Here is a 19,361-nt window from a genome sequence, read left to right as displayed (position 1 = left end):
CATCTGGAGTCTGGAAAAGGGGTCACCTGCCTGATTCCTAGGGGTGGATTCTTGGAGATAGGGGGGTTAGGGGTTCTGGGTCTGTGAAGTGGCAGGTGTCTGAAAAGATTCTGCCCCAGAGCTTCCTGGGCCACCTGGCACGAAGAAAACGGTTGAGCACGGAGCTGAAAGAGCACAATACCAAGAGCTCTGTCCTGAGAGATCAGCTGGGGGTTCTTGGCTGAGCTGAGCAGAGACAAGCTCCTCCACCGAAGCATGCTTAGCAGTGGGTCAGTATCACTGGTCACAAGGTGAGGACCAGTGTTTAAAAGAACCCCATGAGGCGCTGAAAAGCAGCAGCAGACTATGTATGGGCTCTTCCCTTTGGAGGGTGGAAGCGGTCCTGACTACCTCTCCTGTGCTAGCCACCTCCCGCGGGGTCCTTGAACAATTCAGAGAAGCCCCCAGACGAAGACAGTGGACTTCCTTCCGATAAGGGACGGGGGAACAGATATGACTGCAATGTGTGTCCACTCCAGACTCTAATACTATCAAACCTAGCAAATGAAACAGCAGCACTGGGACTGGAATAAAAAATTCCAAGTTCTTTCCATTAGGATGTGACCCTCATTCGGGAAGGAACTTTTAAATCAAAATGGCACAGGTAAAATAGATCCCACCCGTGCCCCTCCACACCCACACCCACACCCACAAAGAGGCATGCTGCCTACTTAATATTTATATAGTTGGAAATGTTCTGTAGCATTCCAAAATGCCCTTTCTGATTTCAATAGGTGATTTAAAAAAAAAAAATTTTTTTTTAACGTTTATCTATTTTTGAGACAGAGAGAGACAGAGCATGAACAGGGGAGGGGCAGAGAGAGAGGGAGACACAGAATCTGAAACAGGCTCCAGGCTCTGAGCGGTCAGCACAGAGCCCGACGTGGGGCTCGAACTCACAGACCGTGAGATCATGACCTGAGCCGAAGTCAGATGCTTAACCGACCAAGCCACCCCGGCGCCCCTCAATAGGTGGTTTTAAGTTCACGTCCTTTTGAATTTTCATAGTACGTTGTTTAGAACTCCCTTACAATGCTAATTTTACTGTATCTTTTATAAGCCTCATTTGTATACCTGTCTTATCTCTCCTACTACAGCATAAATAACTCGAGGTCACAGTCTGGTCTTAATTCATTTTGTATCTCCTGCAGTAATTGGCTCTGGGTCTCATAGTGTAGGTACCCCAAATTTTGGCTGAAATAAATAATTAAGATCTTATATGTCTCTTCAGCTCCACCAGTGATAGCGAGTGGCTGGGAAAAACAGACAAAAATGGAAAGATACCAATTTTTTTAAAGCACGTGATTAAATGTTAATCTGAGAAGCCTGCTTATTTGTGTATCTCTAAGCTATACAAGTGTTATGCAAAAAAAAAAAAAAAAAAAAAAGTGCCTTTCACAATTTTCATGCTTATGCAAGGTCATTAAGAAACTTAAAGAGAGAAAAATAGGGTCACAGACTATCCTCAAGAGGGGTTATCAGAGGCTTCAGAGCAACAGCACAATACCAGGTTTTCTTTGGCTTCATTTTAACTTGCTCATATACACAATCTCAAAGGCAGGGCTGAACAGAGAAGGCGATCGGTGATGCGAGCGGCGTGGAGCCGTGGGCAAACGCAGCAAGGTATACAGACAGGAGAACTGGTGAGCAAATATCCTCTAGCAAAATAAGCAGTGATCACAAAAGAAATCCAAGTTTGGGGAAAACCTCAGGGTCACGTCTTACCAGGACAAGCTAGAGAAAGTCAACACATAACCGAATTCATAAACTGATAGGTCTTATCCCCAAAAGGGCAGTAGGTGAGGGACCGGGGAAAAAATGATGTGCAAACCTAGACCAGGAGGGGACATGGAAAAGGTGAGATTCTATTCTAAAGCCAAGAGACAAACACAATTAAATGAAGTGACAGACAGTGGGACAAATGCTAAGGATGAAGAAGGAAAACACATACACAAAGGTCGCAAACAATCTGAAATACAGGAAGACAGAATGGACTGTTTACATCAATGGCATCAAAAATAGAAGCTGTAGTGATGCCCTAAAGCAAGAAACGCGGGCCCCAAAGAAGATGCTACTACTGAGCTTCAAGGGCAATTTTATTTTTTTTTTTTAATTTTTTTTTTTTCAATGTTTATTTATTTTTGGGACAGAGAGAGACAGAGCATGAACAGGGGAGGGGCAGAGAGAGAGGGAGACACAGAATCGGAAACAGGCTCCAGGCTCTGAGCCATCAGCCCAGAGCCCGACGCGGGGCTCGAACTCACGGACCGCAAGATCGTGACCTGGCTGAAGTCGGACGCTTAACCGACTGCGCCACCCAGGCGCCCCAAGGGCAATTTTAAAGAGGAGAGGGCAGACCCACCTGAAGGAGGGAGGCCTCCCAGTTTGAACACGTGAATCAGACTGTTTTGGAGACCGTATGATCAGCTTGCTGGTGAACACTGAAAACGAAGTACTAAGGTCTTTGAGAGATCTTTTAGTTTGATAGAAATTACCTTTGTCCAAATTTTGAATAATGCTTACATAAAAATGTTAGGATAAAGAATCCTGAGGGGCATCTGGGGGACTCAGTTGGTTGGGTGTCCAGCGTCTGACTCCTGATTTTGGCTCCGGTCATGATCCCAGGGTCATGGGATAGAGCCCCGTATCAGGCTCCATGGAGCGTGGAGCCTGCTTAGGATTCTCTCCCTCCCTCCCTCTGCCCCTCTCCCCTGCTTGCGTATGCTCTCTCTAGAATAAAAAAATAAATAGAAATAAAAAAAGAACTCTGATTAAAGATGGCAGACTGAACACTTCTATCTATCCCTACTCCTTCCCAAAACGCCACCAGAACGATGATGAAGACCTGCAGCAGAACAAGATAACAGTTCAGATCCATGCAGGAAGAGAGACAGCACCAAGAGCTGTCTCTGCAAAAGTAATAATAAAACCAATGGATAATTCTAAGAAAAAGAAAAAAAAAAAAAAAGAGCCCATAATCCTAGTAAAGCAAATGGCTTAGCTGTGAATATTTATGGGATGACAATAATCTGAGCACTGAATTTCCTCAGCTGCTGCTAAGGTGCTTGGGCTTCCGAGGAAGCTAAGGCCAGGCTGGGGTGAAGCCCTCACTTCATCGGGCGACTATCCACTCAGCACTCACCCGCGCCATTGCCTCCGTCTTGGACCCTGCCTGCATCTGCTTGGCCCTCATCCTACAAGATGATGAGGTGACTGTCACAAAGAAGATCAATGCCTTCATTAAAGCAGCCGGCGTAAATGCCGAACCTTTCGGGCTGGGTTTGTTCGCAAAGGCCCTGGCCAATGTCAACATGGAGAGCCTCATCTGCAACGTAGGGGCTGGTGGACCTGCACCAGCAGGAGGTCCTGCTCCCCGTACCAGCTGAGGAGTAGAAAGCGGAAGCAAAGAAAGAAGAATCAAAGGAGTCTGATGATGACATCAGTTTTGGTCTTTTTGACTAAACCTCTTCTGTAACCTGTTCAGTAAAAAACTGAACTCCTTAAAAAAAAATGTAAGCACTGAATGCCAGTTTAACAACAACAGTAATATATTATGCATACTGCTCAGAATGAGTTTGAGATGGGAGATGTGAAGGAAGGGGTAAAGGGGAAAAGGGAGTGTGTGGTGTCTATGTAGTTGAGAGACTAATATGTAAGAGAGGAAGATTCTGATCTTTTATAGTAGGAAATAAATAATGCCTCAAATTGAAAAAAAAAAGTCAAGAAATAGTGATAAAAATGTTACTTAGAAACACAGAGGTAAAATCAGAAGAAAGAGTTAAACGAGTTGAAAGAATCTAGGGAAGAAGACACTGCCCATTTTTGTTGTTAGAAACCTTGTAGTCCTATTTGACTATTTAAAATAGATTCATTAATTTCATTTAAAAATAAAAATTAATTAAAGAGAAATGCCAAATCTCACATGAAAACCAAAATCCTCTGCACAGTCTCCTGGAGCTGGAGCAGGTCTAAATTAAAAGATTTACTGAGGGCGGAGACAAGCTGACAGGATCATCACTCTCATCAGTACAGTAAACCATTTCTTTCATTCCTTGACAACTTTCATCTTCACAGATGTTTACTAAAAGAGATACTGGAAATTCTAAATGCCCTTTCTGTTCAGTTCCACAAACATTTCTAGAACATATACTATATGTCAGGCCCTAATACTAGAAACTGAGGACATGAAGAATAAAATAATGAAAAAAGAATTTTCCTGATTTTAAAGACTTTAAGAGTCTAGCAGGAGAGTAAGACACATGAATAAACCATAGTCAATGGGACAGTCAGAGAGAACTTTTTAAAAACGCAGCTCAGATAAAGGAAGTGGGAACTGTTTTTGATAGGGCTGGTCCAGGAGGCTTCTCTGTGGAAATCCTAGTTGAACAAACCGAGTAGAGTGAGGGAGTAAGCCAGGACAGGGGAGGTCCCAAGCAGACTCATCAGCCTTGTCCGATGCTGTCTCCTGGTGTCTCCATAGTACTTGGAACCCTAGATGCGCTTAGTAAATACGTGCTGTCCTAAGGTTCTGTCTCTGTATCATTAAACTCTTTTCTATGAAAGCTGGCTGAAGTATCAGTTACTTATATCCAAAGTATTTTGACTTAAAGAAGAGACCCAGGATCAGTCCAGGGAAATTGCTTCTCCTTACATAAAATCTTCCATTTTCCTACAATTCTAAGAGTGGCCAAGAGTGACTAATTTACAGAGGAGTTAGAGCACCCGTGGTTTCAAATGTCAATTCTTTGGACCATGCCAAAAGAGTTAATTTCTGGCCCTTTCTCCCTGGACATCTGCTAACTGAGGTGTGGGAGAAGCTCTATATCCAGGCCCAGTAGTTTCCATACTAAAAGATGTGCTATCTATGGGCCATTCATTGCAGAGAGGCTATGGCTCAGAATGAGTAGATATGAACCTGCCAAAGCTTCATTTCTCCCATGACTTTCAATGTGAGAGATTCTTGAGTCTCTGAGTACGATGTGAACCTTTATCAAGATACCTATTTTTCAGATAACATGGCTCTTCATTTATCAGATAAAAATCTGGTTTTTGCTTAACTACAGAAACCACAATCATTTCCAATGTTGGGAGATTTAAGTAATGTGACACATCAGATTTTTGTCATATACTGACTTTAGAACCTGACCCCTATGATACCACTGAACTATACCATGCTTATTATTAACCCATATTGTCCTTACTCAAATTTCCACTATTTAATTTCTTTCCTTTTCTTTTTAAAACAATTATTTATTTATTTATTTATTTATTTATTTTTAATTTTTTTAACGTTTATTTATTTTTGAGACAGAGAGAGACAGAGCATGAACGGGGGAGGGTCTGAGAGAGAGGGAGACACAGAATCGGAAACAGGCTCCAGGCTCTGAGCTGTCAGCACAGAGCCCGACGCGGGGCTCGAACTCACGGACCGCGAGATCATGACCTGAGCTGAAGTCGGAGGCTTAACCGACTGAGCCACCCAGGTGCCCCAAACAATTATTTATTTTTGAGAGAGTGCAAGTGGGGGAGAGGCAGAGAGAGGGAGACAGAGGATTCCAAGCAGGCTCTGCACTAACAGGCTGATGGCAGCAAGCCCAATGTGGGGCTCAAACTCATGGACCGCAAGACAATGACCTGAGCTGAAGTCAGACACTCAACTGACTGAGCCACCCATGTGCCCCTCCACTATTTATTTGTTTGTTTGTTTATTTATATTTTTTAACGTTTTTTAAAAATTTATTTTCGAGAGAGAGAGAGACAGACAGAGCATGAGCATGGGAGGGGCAGAGAGAGAGGGAGACACAGAATCCAAAGCAGGCTCCAGGCTCCGAGCTGTCAGCACAGAGCCCAACACGGGGCTTGAACTCAGACTGTGAGATCATGATCTGAGCCGAAGTCGGACGCTCAACCGACTGAGCCACCCAGGTGCCCCCGCCCCTCCTCTATTTAATTTGTAAGTATTTTCCTCAACCTGTGTTCTCTTGCACATTTTTCCATTCTCCTGCTATGTTGTCAAATTTTTTAAATCTTATTTCAAAGATTTATTTAACATTTGAATAAAGAAATCTAAAATATACATAAATAAGGGAATCCAAGATAATTTCAACTCCAAATAAATTCCACACAGAAAATCATTCGCTAAATTTTTAGATAAACAAAAGAGATTAGTGAAGAATACCACTTTTATACACTACACTCAAGTAGCTACCTTCACAATGAAGCTTCTTACCATTAAATTAATGAGATCTCACAAGGTAACAAAGAGTTCAGAAGATGTTATCCTTCCAAAAGGAAGATTTAGGAAATTCTTAGAGAAAATATTAAAATAAATTTTATTTCATTTAATTCTATATGAGACATTAATATAATTTAGTAAGTTTAAAACATGCATTTCAATGCTGTTAAAAGAAATCAAACTAAAGCTTTCTGCAAAATCTACAAAGATATCTGCGGTAAATACTCCAAGGGGTAATCTCTTCTTTTGCTACAGAACCTGTATGATATAGATTATCCAGTCCTACATACAATCCCATTTTGGGACAGACATGAATAGATTCAAGATCACAGGTGGGCCAAGTGATAAACACAAATGCAGAGAATTCCCCACTAAGAAACCCTCCCTAAAGTATGTAACTACTACTGGATGGACTGTAGGAAGAAGGAGATTAAAATGAGAGGAAGGAGTGAGATGTATGAAGAAACAGCAGGCAAAGAATAAAGTACTGTTAGCTACATAAGACAGTAACTGATAATTGAGGGGGTCTGTAAACAAGGTGGTACTAAAACATAAGATCAAGAGTAACCATAGTTGGTAGTGAAGCATTTTTAAAGTACTTGTGTTGTCTGGGAGGAGACTTAAGATGTCTAATAACTCTAGACAGCTTAGACTGTTTAAAAAACCTTAGGATAAAAAACACTACAGGGACAATGACAGTTACTCATAATAAAAGGAACAATTCACAAAGAAGACATAGTAATTCTTACTTCATGTGTACCTAGTAACAGAGCTTTTTTTTTTTTACTTTATAAACTTATTTATATTTTAATCATTTTATTTTTTTCATCATGATGAGTGTACTGTTTAATTCACATCCCTTATTTCCCCAATTCCTCCACCTACATCCCCTTTGGAAACCATCAGTTTGTCCCTATAGGTAAGAGTCTGTTTCTTGGTTTCTGTGTGTCTTTTTTTCTTTGCTCATTTGTCTCTTAAATTCTACATACGAGTGAAATCATACGGCATTTGTCTTTCTCTGACTGACTTATTTCACTTAGCATTATACTCTCTAGCTCCATCCATGTTGTTGCAAATGGCAAGATTTCATTCTTTTTTATGACTGAATAATATTCCTGTGTGTGTGTGTGTGCGCGCGCGCGTGCGCATGCATGTGTGTATCACATTTTCCTTATCTGTACATCTACCAATGGACACTTGGACTGCTTCCATAATTTGGCTATTGTAAAAAATGCTGCTATAAACATAGGGGTGCATATATCCCTTTGAAATAGTGTTTTTGTATTTTCGGGGTAAATACCCAGGAGTGTTGTTGCTAGATCATAGGGTAGTTCTATTTTTTATTTTCCATCCTGTTTTCCACAATGGCTGCACCAATCTGCATTCCCACCAACAGTGCAAGAGGGTTCCTTTATGTCTACATCCTCGTCAACACTTGTTGTTTCTTGTGGTTTTGATTTTAGCCATTCTAATAAGTGTGAGGTGATATCTCATTATAGTTTTGATTTGCACTTCCCTAATCATCAGTGATATTGAGCATTTTTCATGTGTCTGTTGGCCATCTGGATGTCTTCTTTGGATCGCTTCTCCACCTTTTGGCTAAGATCAAGTGTGGATGTCTTCTTTGGAAAAATGTCTGTTCGTGTCTTCTGCCCATTTCTTTAAAAATTTTTAAAAATGTTTTATTATTTATTTTTGAGAGAGAGAGACAGAGTCTGAGTGGGGGAGGGGCAGACAGAGAGAGGGAGACATAGAATCCGAAGCAGCTCCAGGCTCTGAGCTGTCAGTACAGAGCCTGATGCAGGGCTCGAACTCATGAACCGCAAGATCATGACCTGAGCCAAAGTCAGACACTTAACCAACTGAGCCACCCAAGCACCCCTCTTCTCCCCATTTTTAACTGGATTATTTGGTTTTTGGGGATTGACTTGTATCAGTTCTTTATACATTTTGGAGACTAACCCTTTATCGGATATGTCATTTTCAAGTATCTTCTCCCATTCAGTACGTTACCTTTTAGTTTTGTTGATTATTTCCTTCACCATGAAGAAACTTTTTATTTTGATGTAGTCTTAATAGTTTATTTTTGCTTTTATTTCCCTTGCTGCAGGAGACATATCTAGAAAAATGTTGCTATCGCTGACGTCAGAGAGATTACTGCCTGTGCTCTCTTCAATGATTTTTATGGTTTCAGGTCTCAAATTTAGGCCTTTAATCCATATTGAGTTTATTTTTGTATAAGGCGGTCCAATTTCATTCTTTTGCATGTTGCTGTCCAGTTTTCTCAACACCATTTGTTGAAGAGACTATCTTTTCCCATTGTATATTCAGTTCTCATTCATTGAAGATTAATTTCCCATATAATTGTGGGTTTACTTCTGGTTTTTTTGCTCTATTCCACTGATCTATGTATCTATTTTTATGCCAGTACCAAACTGTTTTAATTACTACTGCTTCGTAATATAACATGAAATCTGAATTGTGATACCTCCACAGTTTTTTCTTTCTCAAGATTGCTTTGGCTAGTCGAAGTTTTTTATGGTTCCATACAAATTTTAGGATTGTTTGTTCTAGTTGTGTGAAAACTGCTGTTGGCATTTTTGATAGGGATTGCTTTTTAAGCCATTTAAAAAATATTTAAAAAATATTAATTCTGGGGCACCTGGGTGGCTCAGTAAGTTGAGCGTCTGACTCTTGATTTCAGCTCAGGTCCTGATCTCATGGTTTTGTGGTTTTGAGCCCTGCGCTGGGCTCTGCACTGATGGCACGGAGCCTGCTCAGGATTCCCTCTCTCCATCTCTCTCTCTACCCCTCCCCCACTTGAATTCTCTTTCCCTCTCTCAAAATAAATAAAGTTAAACAAATTAAAAAATATATAAAAATAAAAAAATATATTAATTCTTCCAACCCATGAGCATGATTCCATGCTCTTTTCATTTCTTTGTGTCATCCTGAATTTCTTTGCTCAGTGTTTTACAGTTTTCAGAGTACAGGTCTTTTATCTCTTTGGTTAAGTTTACTCCTAGATATTTTATTGGTTTTGGTACAACTGCAAATGGGACTGTTTTCTTAATTTCACTTTCTGTCGCTTCATTATTAGCGTATAGAAATGCAACAGATTTCTACACATTGATCTTGTATCTTGTAAGTTTACTGAACTCATTTATCAGTCCTAGTAATTTTTTGGTGGAGTCTTCAGGGTTTCTACAGAGAGTCTCCTGCCATCTGTAGGTAGTGAGAGTTTTATTTCTTCCTTACCAATCTGGATTCCTTTTATTTCTTTATGTTGCCTAATTGCTGTGGCTGGGACATCCAGTAATATGTTGAATAAAAGTGGTGAGAGTGGACATCCTTGTCTTGTTCTTAGTACTGTTGCTTTAAAACATATAAAGCAAAACTTGACAGAACTACAAGGAAAATTGACAAACACACAGTCATGGTACAGATGTTTCAATATAGTTCTATTAGAAATGATAGATCAAACTGTCAGGAAGTTACTAAGAATAGAAAAGATCTGAAAAATGCAATTAATTCTTTGAATTAATGGGCCAGAACCATCCATTTAACAAATAAAATACAAATAGAAGAGTTACAGAGATTTGCTAAATACTAGCCAGGTCGTAACAAATAACGAAGATTTGATTTTGTATAAGCATGCTTTGTGACCACAGTGAAATTACAAAATAACTTAGGAAACAAGGCAGAAAAATCTAACGCATCCAACTCAGGAAATGCAGAAAGAGTACAAAAGAGTAAACGAAAAGTACAAGGAAGGAAATACATATGGAAGCCTAAAATAATAGACAACTCTTTCTGCCCACGGGTTCTGTCCCCATGCTTTAATAAAACCACCTTTTAGCACCGGGAAAAAAAAAAAAAAAAGAGGAAGCCAAAAATAATAAACCAGAAAATAAAGACATACTTAAAAAGTTTCAACAAAACCAAAAGCTTATTCTTTGCAAAGACAAACTTTTTTTAAAAATATTTTTTAACGTTTATTTATTTTTGAGAGAGAGACAGAGACAGAGACAGAGACAGAGCATGAACAGGAGAAGGGCAGAGAGAGAGAGGGAGACACAGAATCTGAAGCGGGCTCTAGGCTCTGAGCTGTCAGCACAGAGCCCGACACAGGGCTCAAACTCAAGAACCGCAAGATTGTGACCTGAGCCCAAGTCAGACGCTTAACTGACTGAGCCACCCGGGCACCCCTGGGAAGACTCATCAAAAGAAAAAAGAGATCCAAGTAAATAATGTAAACAAACAGAGGCTTTAAAAATAAAGAGAACATTGTGGACAACTTAATAAATTTGAAAATATAAACAAAATAGATGATTTCCTAGAAAAAAATTAAACTTGCCAAAAATGAAGAAACAGAAAAGTGATAGAACTTGGTGACAGACAAGAGATGAGGAATTAAGGAGATGCTGAGGAGGATTTCTAAGTCTCTAACTTGTTGGGCTTTCAGATGTGAGTCTGATTTACTCAGAAGAAGAAAACAAGAAGAGAAGCCTAAGAGCCGGTTGGATGTCACTGTGGTTGGATTCTTGTTTTTATTTTTTGCTGTGTGTGTGTGTGTGTACATGTATGAAAGGGTTGGTTGTGGTGGTAGGGATGGTGTGTGTACGTCATCGATTTGACGGATATGTTGAAATGGAGGTTCCTTTAAGCTATATAAATGGAGACGTTAAGTATGTAGTTGGATCTATGAGAAACTTAGGAGAGATATGAGTTTAAGATACATATTTTGGAGTTACTTGTATTTAAATGGTAATTAAAGCCACAGGTATGGCTGAAATACTCGAGGGAGACAGAGTGCTGGTTCTCAAAGTGTGGTATCCGGACCAGCAACTTCAACACCACCTGGGAATTCAACAGAAACGCAAATTCGCGGGCCCCATCCTGGACTTACTGAATCAGAAACCCTGAGAGTGGGGTCCTCCAGTCTGTGTACTGACAAGCCCTCTAGCGACTGTGATGCAGGCTGCAGTCTATGAGCCACGGACATCGAGTGAGACATCAAGAAGGCTTGGGCCCTTCCCTTGAAAATCCCAACATTTAACAGAGGAGGACGAGCCGTCAAGGATGACTAGGAGCACCAGCAAGAGGAGAGTAAGAAAATGAAGAGAAGTTTCAAAAGGAGTGTTTCGAGAGGTAGAGTGGTAACTTCCTCTGTGATGTCACTTAAACTGGTTCTAGCAGGGACTGGAACAGGCTGAGAACTGAAGAGTTGAGAAAACTGAGACAGTAAGTACAGACAGCTCGGAGCAGTTTGATCACAAAGGGGAAGCAGAGAGGGAGTAAATGGAAGAGGCTGACAAGGGAGGATTTTTTTTTTTTTTTTTTTTTAGCAGAACAGTAGCAAGCATGATGGACTGCTGAGGGAAGAATCTGGTTGAGAGGGAGAGAGCGCGTTTACAAGCGAGCCGGCAACTAGAGGCCATGACTAGGGCACACCAAGGGGGCGGGGCAGCAGGAGCATCTTATACTTACCGACTTTAGAACTGCTGGACAGGGTGATAATAAAAAGTAGAACAATTTTTTGTTGGCTTTACTACTGCTTTCTAAGTTTTTACAGATACTGCACACCTTATTGCCCATACCAGGGGCAGCCCACTCCCACTGCCTTGTCCTTGGTGTCAGGGGATGATAATATAAGGTCTCTGAGAAAGGAAGAGGGAGGGGATCCAAGGCACAGGCGGAAGTCCTGGCCTTAGATAAGAGGAACAGATTACCTTTCTAACCAGAAGGAAGGAGGTAAACATGATGGGCACAGATGTGGCAAGTCTGAAGTCTGAGAGCAGGAAGCCGAAGGAGCTATCATCAAATGGCTTCTATTTTCCGCACGAGATCATCTGCAAGACCCTTCCTACTGTGAAACGGCTATGTTCCATTCTCTTGGCCTACCGCAATTAAATGTCTGATTCGTACTCACTGAACCACCTTCTATTTGTGATCTGGTTCCCCATGTAGGCCTACCCAAGGTGCAAGAATGTGCTGACCACACAGGCTTGAGTATGTCTCAGTGGTTTCTCATAATAAACCGATAAACTGGTTTTTGAACATAATCTGGTTTCTATGTAGCCTGACTACAGATAACAGATCATAGTCCTTTTTTTATATTGATCCTATTTCTTATTGACTTACCTTCTCAGGATCCGACTGCTTTTTCACAAAGTGACTAACGTAAATCTCTGGCCCTACAGGGGCATGGGCCAGATCCACATTTAAGCAGCCTCTGTCATGCCCGGCTCAGCAAAAGCTGGCTTTTCATTAGTTGTCACTGGACCCACTTCTACCTCTTCTCTCTCAATTCCTTTTGACATCTGTCTGTTCATTAAGATATTGCTGTCACTGCACTGACCTACTACTTTTGCAGGGGGAAATTTCCAAGAATAATACAGGAAATAAAACAAGAGTGAAATATATTGGAACATCACCATTATTCATTTTCTTGTTCTATTAATCATTCAGTACTTACAGACCATATACCCTGTGCAAGGCTTACTATTAGAACTATGGGGAATACAAAGTCCACAAGGTATTTACAACCCAGAAATAAAAGCAATTAGCTCCACAAAGAGCAGGCTTGAGGAAATAGGACTTTGACTACAGGGGAGGAATTAGAAATAAAGAAAAAATTCCTCATAGTAAAAGTGATTAAAGTAGAAACAGGATATCAAAGGAAATCCTCAAATCTGAGTAACTTGAAAAAAAATATGATGACTTAGAGACAGACAGCCTTGCCTACAGGCAAAGGTTACAGCAAGCCCTTTGGAATTAAGCACACAATGACTCAGGACTGTTTGACATAGAAAGAACCCACCAGTGTCTTTGCAGAAGGAAGAAGTGAATTAATAGACAAGTTTATTAGGGCTCTTACCCCCAAATCCTCAGGTACTAATCCTTGAGTTGCCCTGCAGTACTCAATCTGTCTGTTCATCCTTCTTATCTTTGCTGCCCTTGCTCCTCTCCACCACAGTTTGTGCTCCGGCATAAATAAGATGCAGCTTTTCCATGACCTGGAATTTTCTACCATTGAATCATGTCAGCTGTGCACATACACACTATCACCCAAGCTCTGTGTAAGTGATTTGATGACTTAGGTATTTTAAAAGTGCCTCGCACACAGCAGATGCTCAATTAAGATTCATTTCCTCCTTTCTTTCCTTCCGTTTTTTTTTTCTCTCCCCTGGTAAGGAAGGGAGGGAAAAAACAGGAACCAACAAAATACAGATCTCCTGTAAGATAGCATTCTTTGGTGTAAAAATACTGAAGAGATTTAAACCACTTCTCATTGCCTACCTTGTGTCTGTGGGATGTAGGGAGACAGGAGTTTTGACCTTTTCTTTTCGTATCCCTTCTGTGTGATGTCCCCTAAAATAGCAAGAAACAGAAATAGGTTATGCATTATTCTTACTCTGCGGTTGTTCACTGTAAAAATAAAATTAATTACAGAGTGTTATAGAATTACCACATAGAGAGTAGGAAAAAAAAATGGATAGTTCTTTGCCAAGGATTTTGCTATGTGTGATTTCCCACAGTCTTGGAGCCGACTCCTTGTGGAAAATTGTAGGGCTTGTCTCCACACCAAGCCAGCATAGCAATATGCTGCATACCATGTCAGAGATTCCCGAGTTCCTAGGCACCCCTCGTTTCCTTGGTATTTAAGATAGACCAAAATGGAATGCTGCAAGGCTGGCAGACAAATGATCTCTCCCAAGTTTCAGTCTGACCACATGAATGCCACTGGCATGGGAGGTACTCTATGGAACCACGCAAAATCAAGAGTCTAGTTCAGGGGAGGAGTCAAGGTTCAGACACTGGGGTGGGATACCTGAAACGCCTCTCTGCATCTTAGTAGCCATGCTTGAACCAGGGCTGGAATTCTCATATCCCCTCCCCTTGATTCACTGGTTTGTATTATTTATGTACATGTTATGTCCTTTTCACAAGGTTGAATTAAAAAGTATACTTGAAGCACACAAAAATTACACATGCAACAAGTGCAGTAAGGATAAACTGATTAATAGAGGAAAAAATGTGTGGTTCAAGTGCCAAGAAATATGCTAGGTATTAAAGAAAGAGTAGCAGATGAATGGGTAGAGAGCAGGGTTAAAAGGAACAGGAAACACAGGAGAACAAAAGTTAATCAAGGGAGAATGAGTAATTCAAAGCTGGGGGAATAAATATATGTTGTGAGGTGACACGGTGGAGCATTGTTTTCTAAAAAAGAACTTTCAGGGGCGCCTGGGTGGCTCAGTCGGTTAAGCGTCTGACTTTTGATTTTGGCTCAGGTCATGATCTCACGGTTGGTCGTGAGACCTGCGCTGGGCTCTGTGTGGAACCTGCTTGGGATTCTCTCTCTCCCTCTCCCCCACCCATGAACCTGTGCACTCTCTCTTAAAAAAATAAAAAATAAAAAATTTTTAAAAGAATATTTTAATTAAAAAAAAGTTTAAAGTGAAAATTTAGCATAAAAAGTAAGTTGCACATGAACACTTACAACATTGATGGACACAGATTCGAAACCACGAGTGGTGAATGTCATTTGCCTTTCACCTCAGCACAGGACTGATGGAGTCGATGGTGGGCAGGTAGCAGGGCTCACTGAGGGGCGTAAGCAGGGGAGTGACACAGGCTACACGGTGCAGCAAGTTAGTTCACTCTTCCTGAGGAGAGTGAGATCAAGGGCAGAAGCCAGAGAGACTACCTGTTACCCTTATGCTACTACCTACAGTGATCTGGGCAAGTTAGGAGTAGCTTAAAGACAGTGGTATAAGGGATGAAAAGAAGTGAATAAATTAAGAGAGATATTAGGGAGAAAGACTGGACTGGATGGATATGGGTGAGAAGGTTTCTGGCAGATGGTAGTGCTATTCCATGACAGAGAAATACAGCAAGAAATGCAAGTTTGGCGGGCTAAAGAAAACCGGAGTTGAGCTTAGGAGAGGCCCATCAAACACACAAAAGGACATGTCCAACCAGCAACTGGATATGTGGATCTAGAACTCAGGAAAGAGGAGACAGTTTTGGAACAATCAGGATATAGCTGAAAAATAAACTATTACCATCTTTTCGGAGTAATGTGGCAATTTCTATCAAAATTTTGATTCAGCACCTGCCTTTTTAGAATTTATACAATGACAATATGCACACAGGTGACAAAAATCAAATAAGAATATTACCTGACTCATTCTTTATAATGAAAACACTGGAATGAATCTGGATGCTTACATCATAGACCATCTATACCAGTGGCTTTCAACTGGGAATGATTTTGTTCCCCAGGGGAGAATTGACAACGTCTAGAGATATTTTTGTCACAACCAGAGGGAAGGGATGCTACTGGCATTTAAGGGATAGAGGCCAGGGATGCTGCCAAGTGTCCTGCAACGCACAGGACAGTCCCACAATGAAGAATTAGCCAGTCCAAAATGTCAATAGTGTTAAGGATAAGAAACCCTGGTCTACATAATACTAGGCCGGTATTCCAAATGCACTGGCACAGGAAGAGATCTAAAATACAGAAAGGGTAAAAACGCAAGTTGCAGAACAGTGAGTATAATAGGATCTAATTTTGTAAAAAATAGCAATAGGTATGTTTGCATATATATAGAAAATAGTCTGGAAGGCTATACATACATTAAATAAATGTTTACCCTTTGGGGAACGGGAATATGAGGGGTTTCACTGATTTTACATACTTTAACAAAGTTTGATTTAAAAAAAACAAGACCGAATGATTTGCATAATCTCAAAAATATTTTTTTCATTAACCACGAATGGTTCTATAAATACGTATTTGTAAACACAATAAGATGGTCACAGTGTGTGTGTATATATATATATATATGTGTATATATATATATACACACACACACACACACACACACATATATATATATATATATATATATATAACAGGGAAAAAGCAAGATAGTAAACAGTTAACACAGTATATTCAATTTTTTGAATAATAATATTTTTACACATACAAATGTATACATAAAGAAAGTCTGGAGTTTTATGCACCAAAATATTAACAGTGGTTAGCCACGGCTTGCAAAGTTATGACTGATTTTAGCTTCTTGTCCTTTTTGCTTATCTGTATTTTCTTACTTTTCTATAATGAACATCCACTATTTCAAGAAACAATAAATATTCAAAAGTACAATCACAAATACTTATTAGACTATACAAGTTTAATCACAATGGCCCTTCATCTCTGGTCTTCTAGGGAAATAAGGGAAACCCATAGTGCATTTTTTGGAAATAAAAACCAAACCTTGTCAATTAGCAAAGCGAAGGGTTTAGGTAATCTCCAACAATACACACAACTAACAGAGATGTGGGAGCCTACCAAGGAAAAAGAGGAAATCAAGTCTTTTATTGCAAAAGAAACAATGGAGCATTCTCCTGCCCCATTTCCCCCTCACAAGCTTCCCTACCTCCACTGTACATACACATCGCACTCCCTGAAGGGCACAAAGACCACTTCTGCTGGCTCAGAACACATCTGATAAAGTAAAAAGCCTTTATAAGCTTTCTTCAGGGTTTAGAGTCTCAATCATTCACTGTCAGTAACTGATTGTGGGAAGGACTGGTAGACTTGGGATCTTGGACATTCATCAACGACTAACCATCTTGAGTTTTGAAAAAAGTCAATCAATGGGAGTCTAATTCAGTCATGACAACCAGCTCCATTAGATCCAGAAATGAACAAAGACATTAAGGAGACCCAGAAGATGAACTGTGATGAGAATGTGAGGACTGTGGTGATGAGCCTTTAAAATGCCCTCCCCCTTTTCTATGACCACAAGACCCTGCTCAAAAGCCACCTCCTCTGTGACACCTGCTGCAACTTCTAAGTCACTTCTTCCTGGTGCCCCTTCAACTCTGCACACACTTCACTGATAGCACTTAGCACATCGCTGGCATTTTAATTGTTTACACATCTGTGTTCCTACTAGACTGTGCACTTGAGGGCAGGGATTGTGTCGTGTTCATCTCTGTAGCCCGCCCACAGCCTGGCACAACAGACACTTGCTGAATGAATGACTGAATGAATTAGTAAGGTGGAGGCAGTGAGAGAATAACAAATCAAAGAGATGTGTGTACTTGGGTGGAAAACTGGAAGTGGGAGAAACAGCAGTCTTTACGTCAGCAGGAGCTGAAAGGCCCAGGGAGAGAAATCTAGTGAACCAAGTTTTTTGAAACTTGGCAGTTAGACTTCAGAGGTGACCAGAAAAGCAGCACTCGGCCTGCCTGAAGAGAGGAATACATAAAATCACCAGGCACTAAAAAAAAAAAGTACATAAAATCACTGGGCATGAAAAACTGAAGGAACTCCACGAGATACTGATGGATCCCTTAGCCAGACGAGGGCAAGACCCGACTGAAGGAATTCAGTTAGCACACATAACTGAGTCTGTTAGTCTACACTTCTGTCATTGCCCACCTTCAGCCTGCCATTCTCACCACCAGTAGTTAACCAGTGTTTGCTGCGCCAAAGCAACATTTTCCAAACACCCAGTTTTTGAGAATCACCTGAAGGACTTGTAAAAATACAAATTCCTGGGCTCCTCCCATGAAGATTCCAACTCACTAAGTCTCGATTAAGACACAGATACTTGCAATTCTAACGAGTGCCTTCCGATGAGTCTTTAAAAAATCAAGCAGGTCTGGAAATCACTGCACTGAAGAATCACGTCTAGAGCGTGCTGGGCGGTTCTGCTGACTGAATGTGAGGAGGGGACAGGAGAAGAGAGGAAGAATGTTGTCTTGGTGGTAACAGAACCTCAGGGGAGAGCAGGAACCTCGGGAGCTCGAAGACACTCAGTCACACCATAGGCATTCTTACTCAGGACAGATTTTCTGCCATCTGGCATATAAAACAAAAAGGAGTGCCGTAACTATACCTGTATAAAATTTGCATTAAAACGGCACAGATCTAAGTTAAACCTGTCGTTCAAGTTTTTTGAGAGCTAAACAAATAAAGAGAGGATTAGCTTTCCCTTGCCACCAGGGTAATGTTATTTCTCCACCCACATAGGCACACAGAAGAGCAGCCACTTGCAGGGATTCACAGCCCCCCGGCAGGCGTGGAGGCACGCAGCCTGTAAGAAGATGCAGGGACCCACATGACTCAGGACTGCCCAGTTGCTCTGGCACGGTCACAGCTACGATATTGAATAGCTGACACCAGACAAATGGAAAGATACATACGTGAGGCAGAAACTAAGGGAAATACATTCCCAATTTCTCTCCTCGCCTAGCTGGGATCAACGAAAGCAGCTTGGCACAGGCAGCCCAGGAATCATCTTTAAGCAGAGTGAGGAGGGGGCTGGCAAAAGGTGTGTGAGAGCCACTAGCCACACAAGCCTCTTGAAGGTCAGCAGTGAGAGGAGGAGGAGTCCTACAAACGGGTCGAGCCGTTTGAATGTATATTTGCACTGGTGAGGTGGTTTAGTGCTGTGGTTGGCACTTCAGAGTTTGTGTCAGACAGAACTACATCTGGAGCACGGCCTTACCATGTCCTGGCTTTTTGGCTCTAGACGGGTTTTACTTGACCCCTTGATAAATCTCGGTGTCCATGTGTGTAAAATGGTTAACTGTCTTGCAGTTTTTATGGTGGTTCAGACTACCTGGTATGGGGTCTGGGCTATATAACAAACTTTTACCGAAAGCCTACTGAAGCCTACTACTGGCCAGGTGGGGATCGGGGCCAGCAGCTATGTTGCAAAGAGAGAAGAGGAAGGCAAGCAACAGTGCTAAGAGTCCATAATTGAGTGCTGTGGGAGAGATGCACATCAGACACAGTATGGAACCCAGAGGAAGCATCATGATCTCTGCCCGGGTAGGGAAAGGAAAGCTTTAACAGAGCAGGTGACATTCTGGGTGGGGTGTGGCCTTTCATTCTAATATCAGAAATATGACATAAACTCCTAATGATGCAGCCACCTAGTGGTTTGCCCTGCGGCTGACTGCTCTGTATGGATATGACCCTGTTTGATGGTTCCTGCACGATTTAACCTGCCAGAGAGAAGCAGAACAATGCTCGGTAATTTTCAGAGATGACTTTGTACGC

General features: G+C 41.2%; 1 protein-coding gene and 1 pseudogene across 7 annotated transcripts in view; one reads left to right on the top strand and one right to left on the bottom strand.

Moving 5' to 3' along the window:
- Nucleotides 1-19,361, bottom strand: part of DIP2B (disco interacting protein 2 homolog B) — a 236,312-nt gene that overhangs the window by 106,928 nt on the left and 110,023 nt on the right. For all 7 annotated transcript variants that reach the window (XM_045465121.1, XM_045465120.1, XM_045465123.1 and 4 more), the window contains exon 2: nucleotides 13,577-13,648. In XM_045465121.1, coding sequence (XP_045321077.1) covers nucleotides 13,577-13,648 — 72 coding nt within the window. The remainder of the gene's footprint in view (nucleotides 1-13,576; nucleotides 13,649-19,361) is intronic.
- Nucleotides 1,626-3,501, top strand: LOC123591002 (annotated as a pseudogene).

This window comes from Leopardus geoffroyi, chromosome B4, assembly GCF_018350155.1.
Source record: "Leopardus geoffroyi isolate Oge1 chromosome B4, O.geoffroyi_Oge1_pat1.0, whole genome shotgun sequence".
Taxonomy (NCBI): domain Eukaryota; kingdom Metazoa; phylum Chordata; class Mammalia; order Carnivora; family Felidae; genus Leopardus; species Leopardus geoffroyi.
Note: the sequence above shows the minus strand (reverse complement) of the source record. Positions and strands in the feature narration are given on the sequence as shown.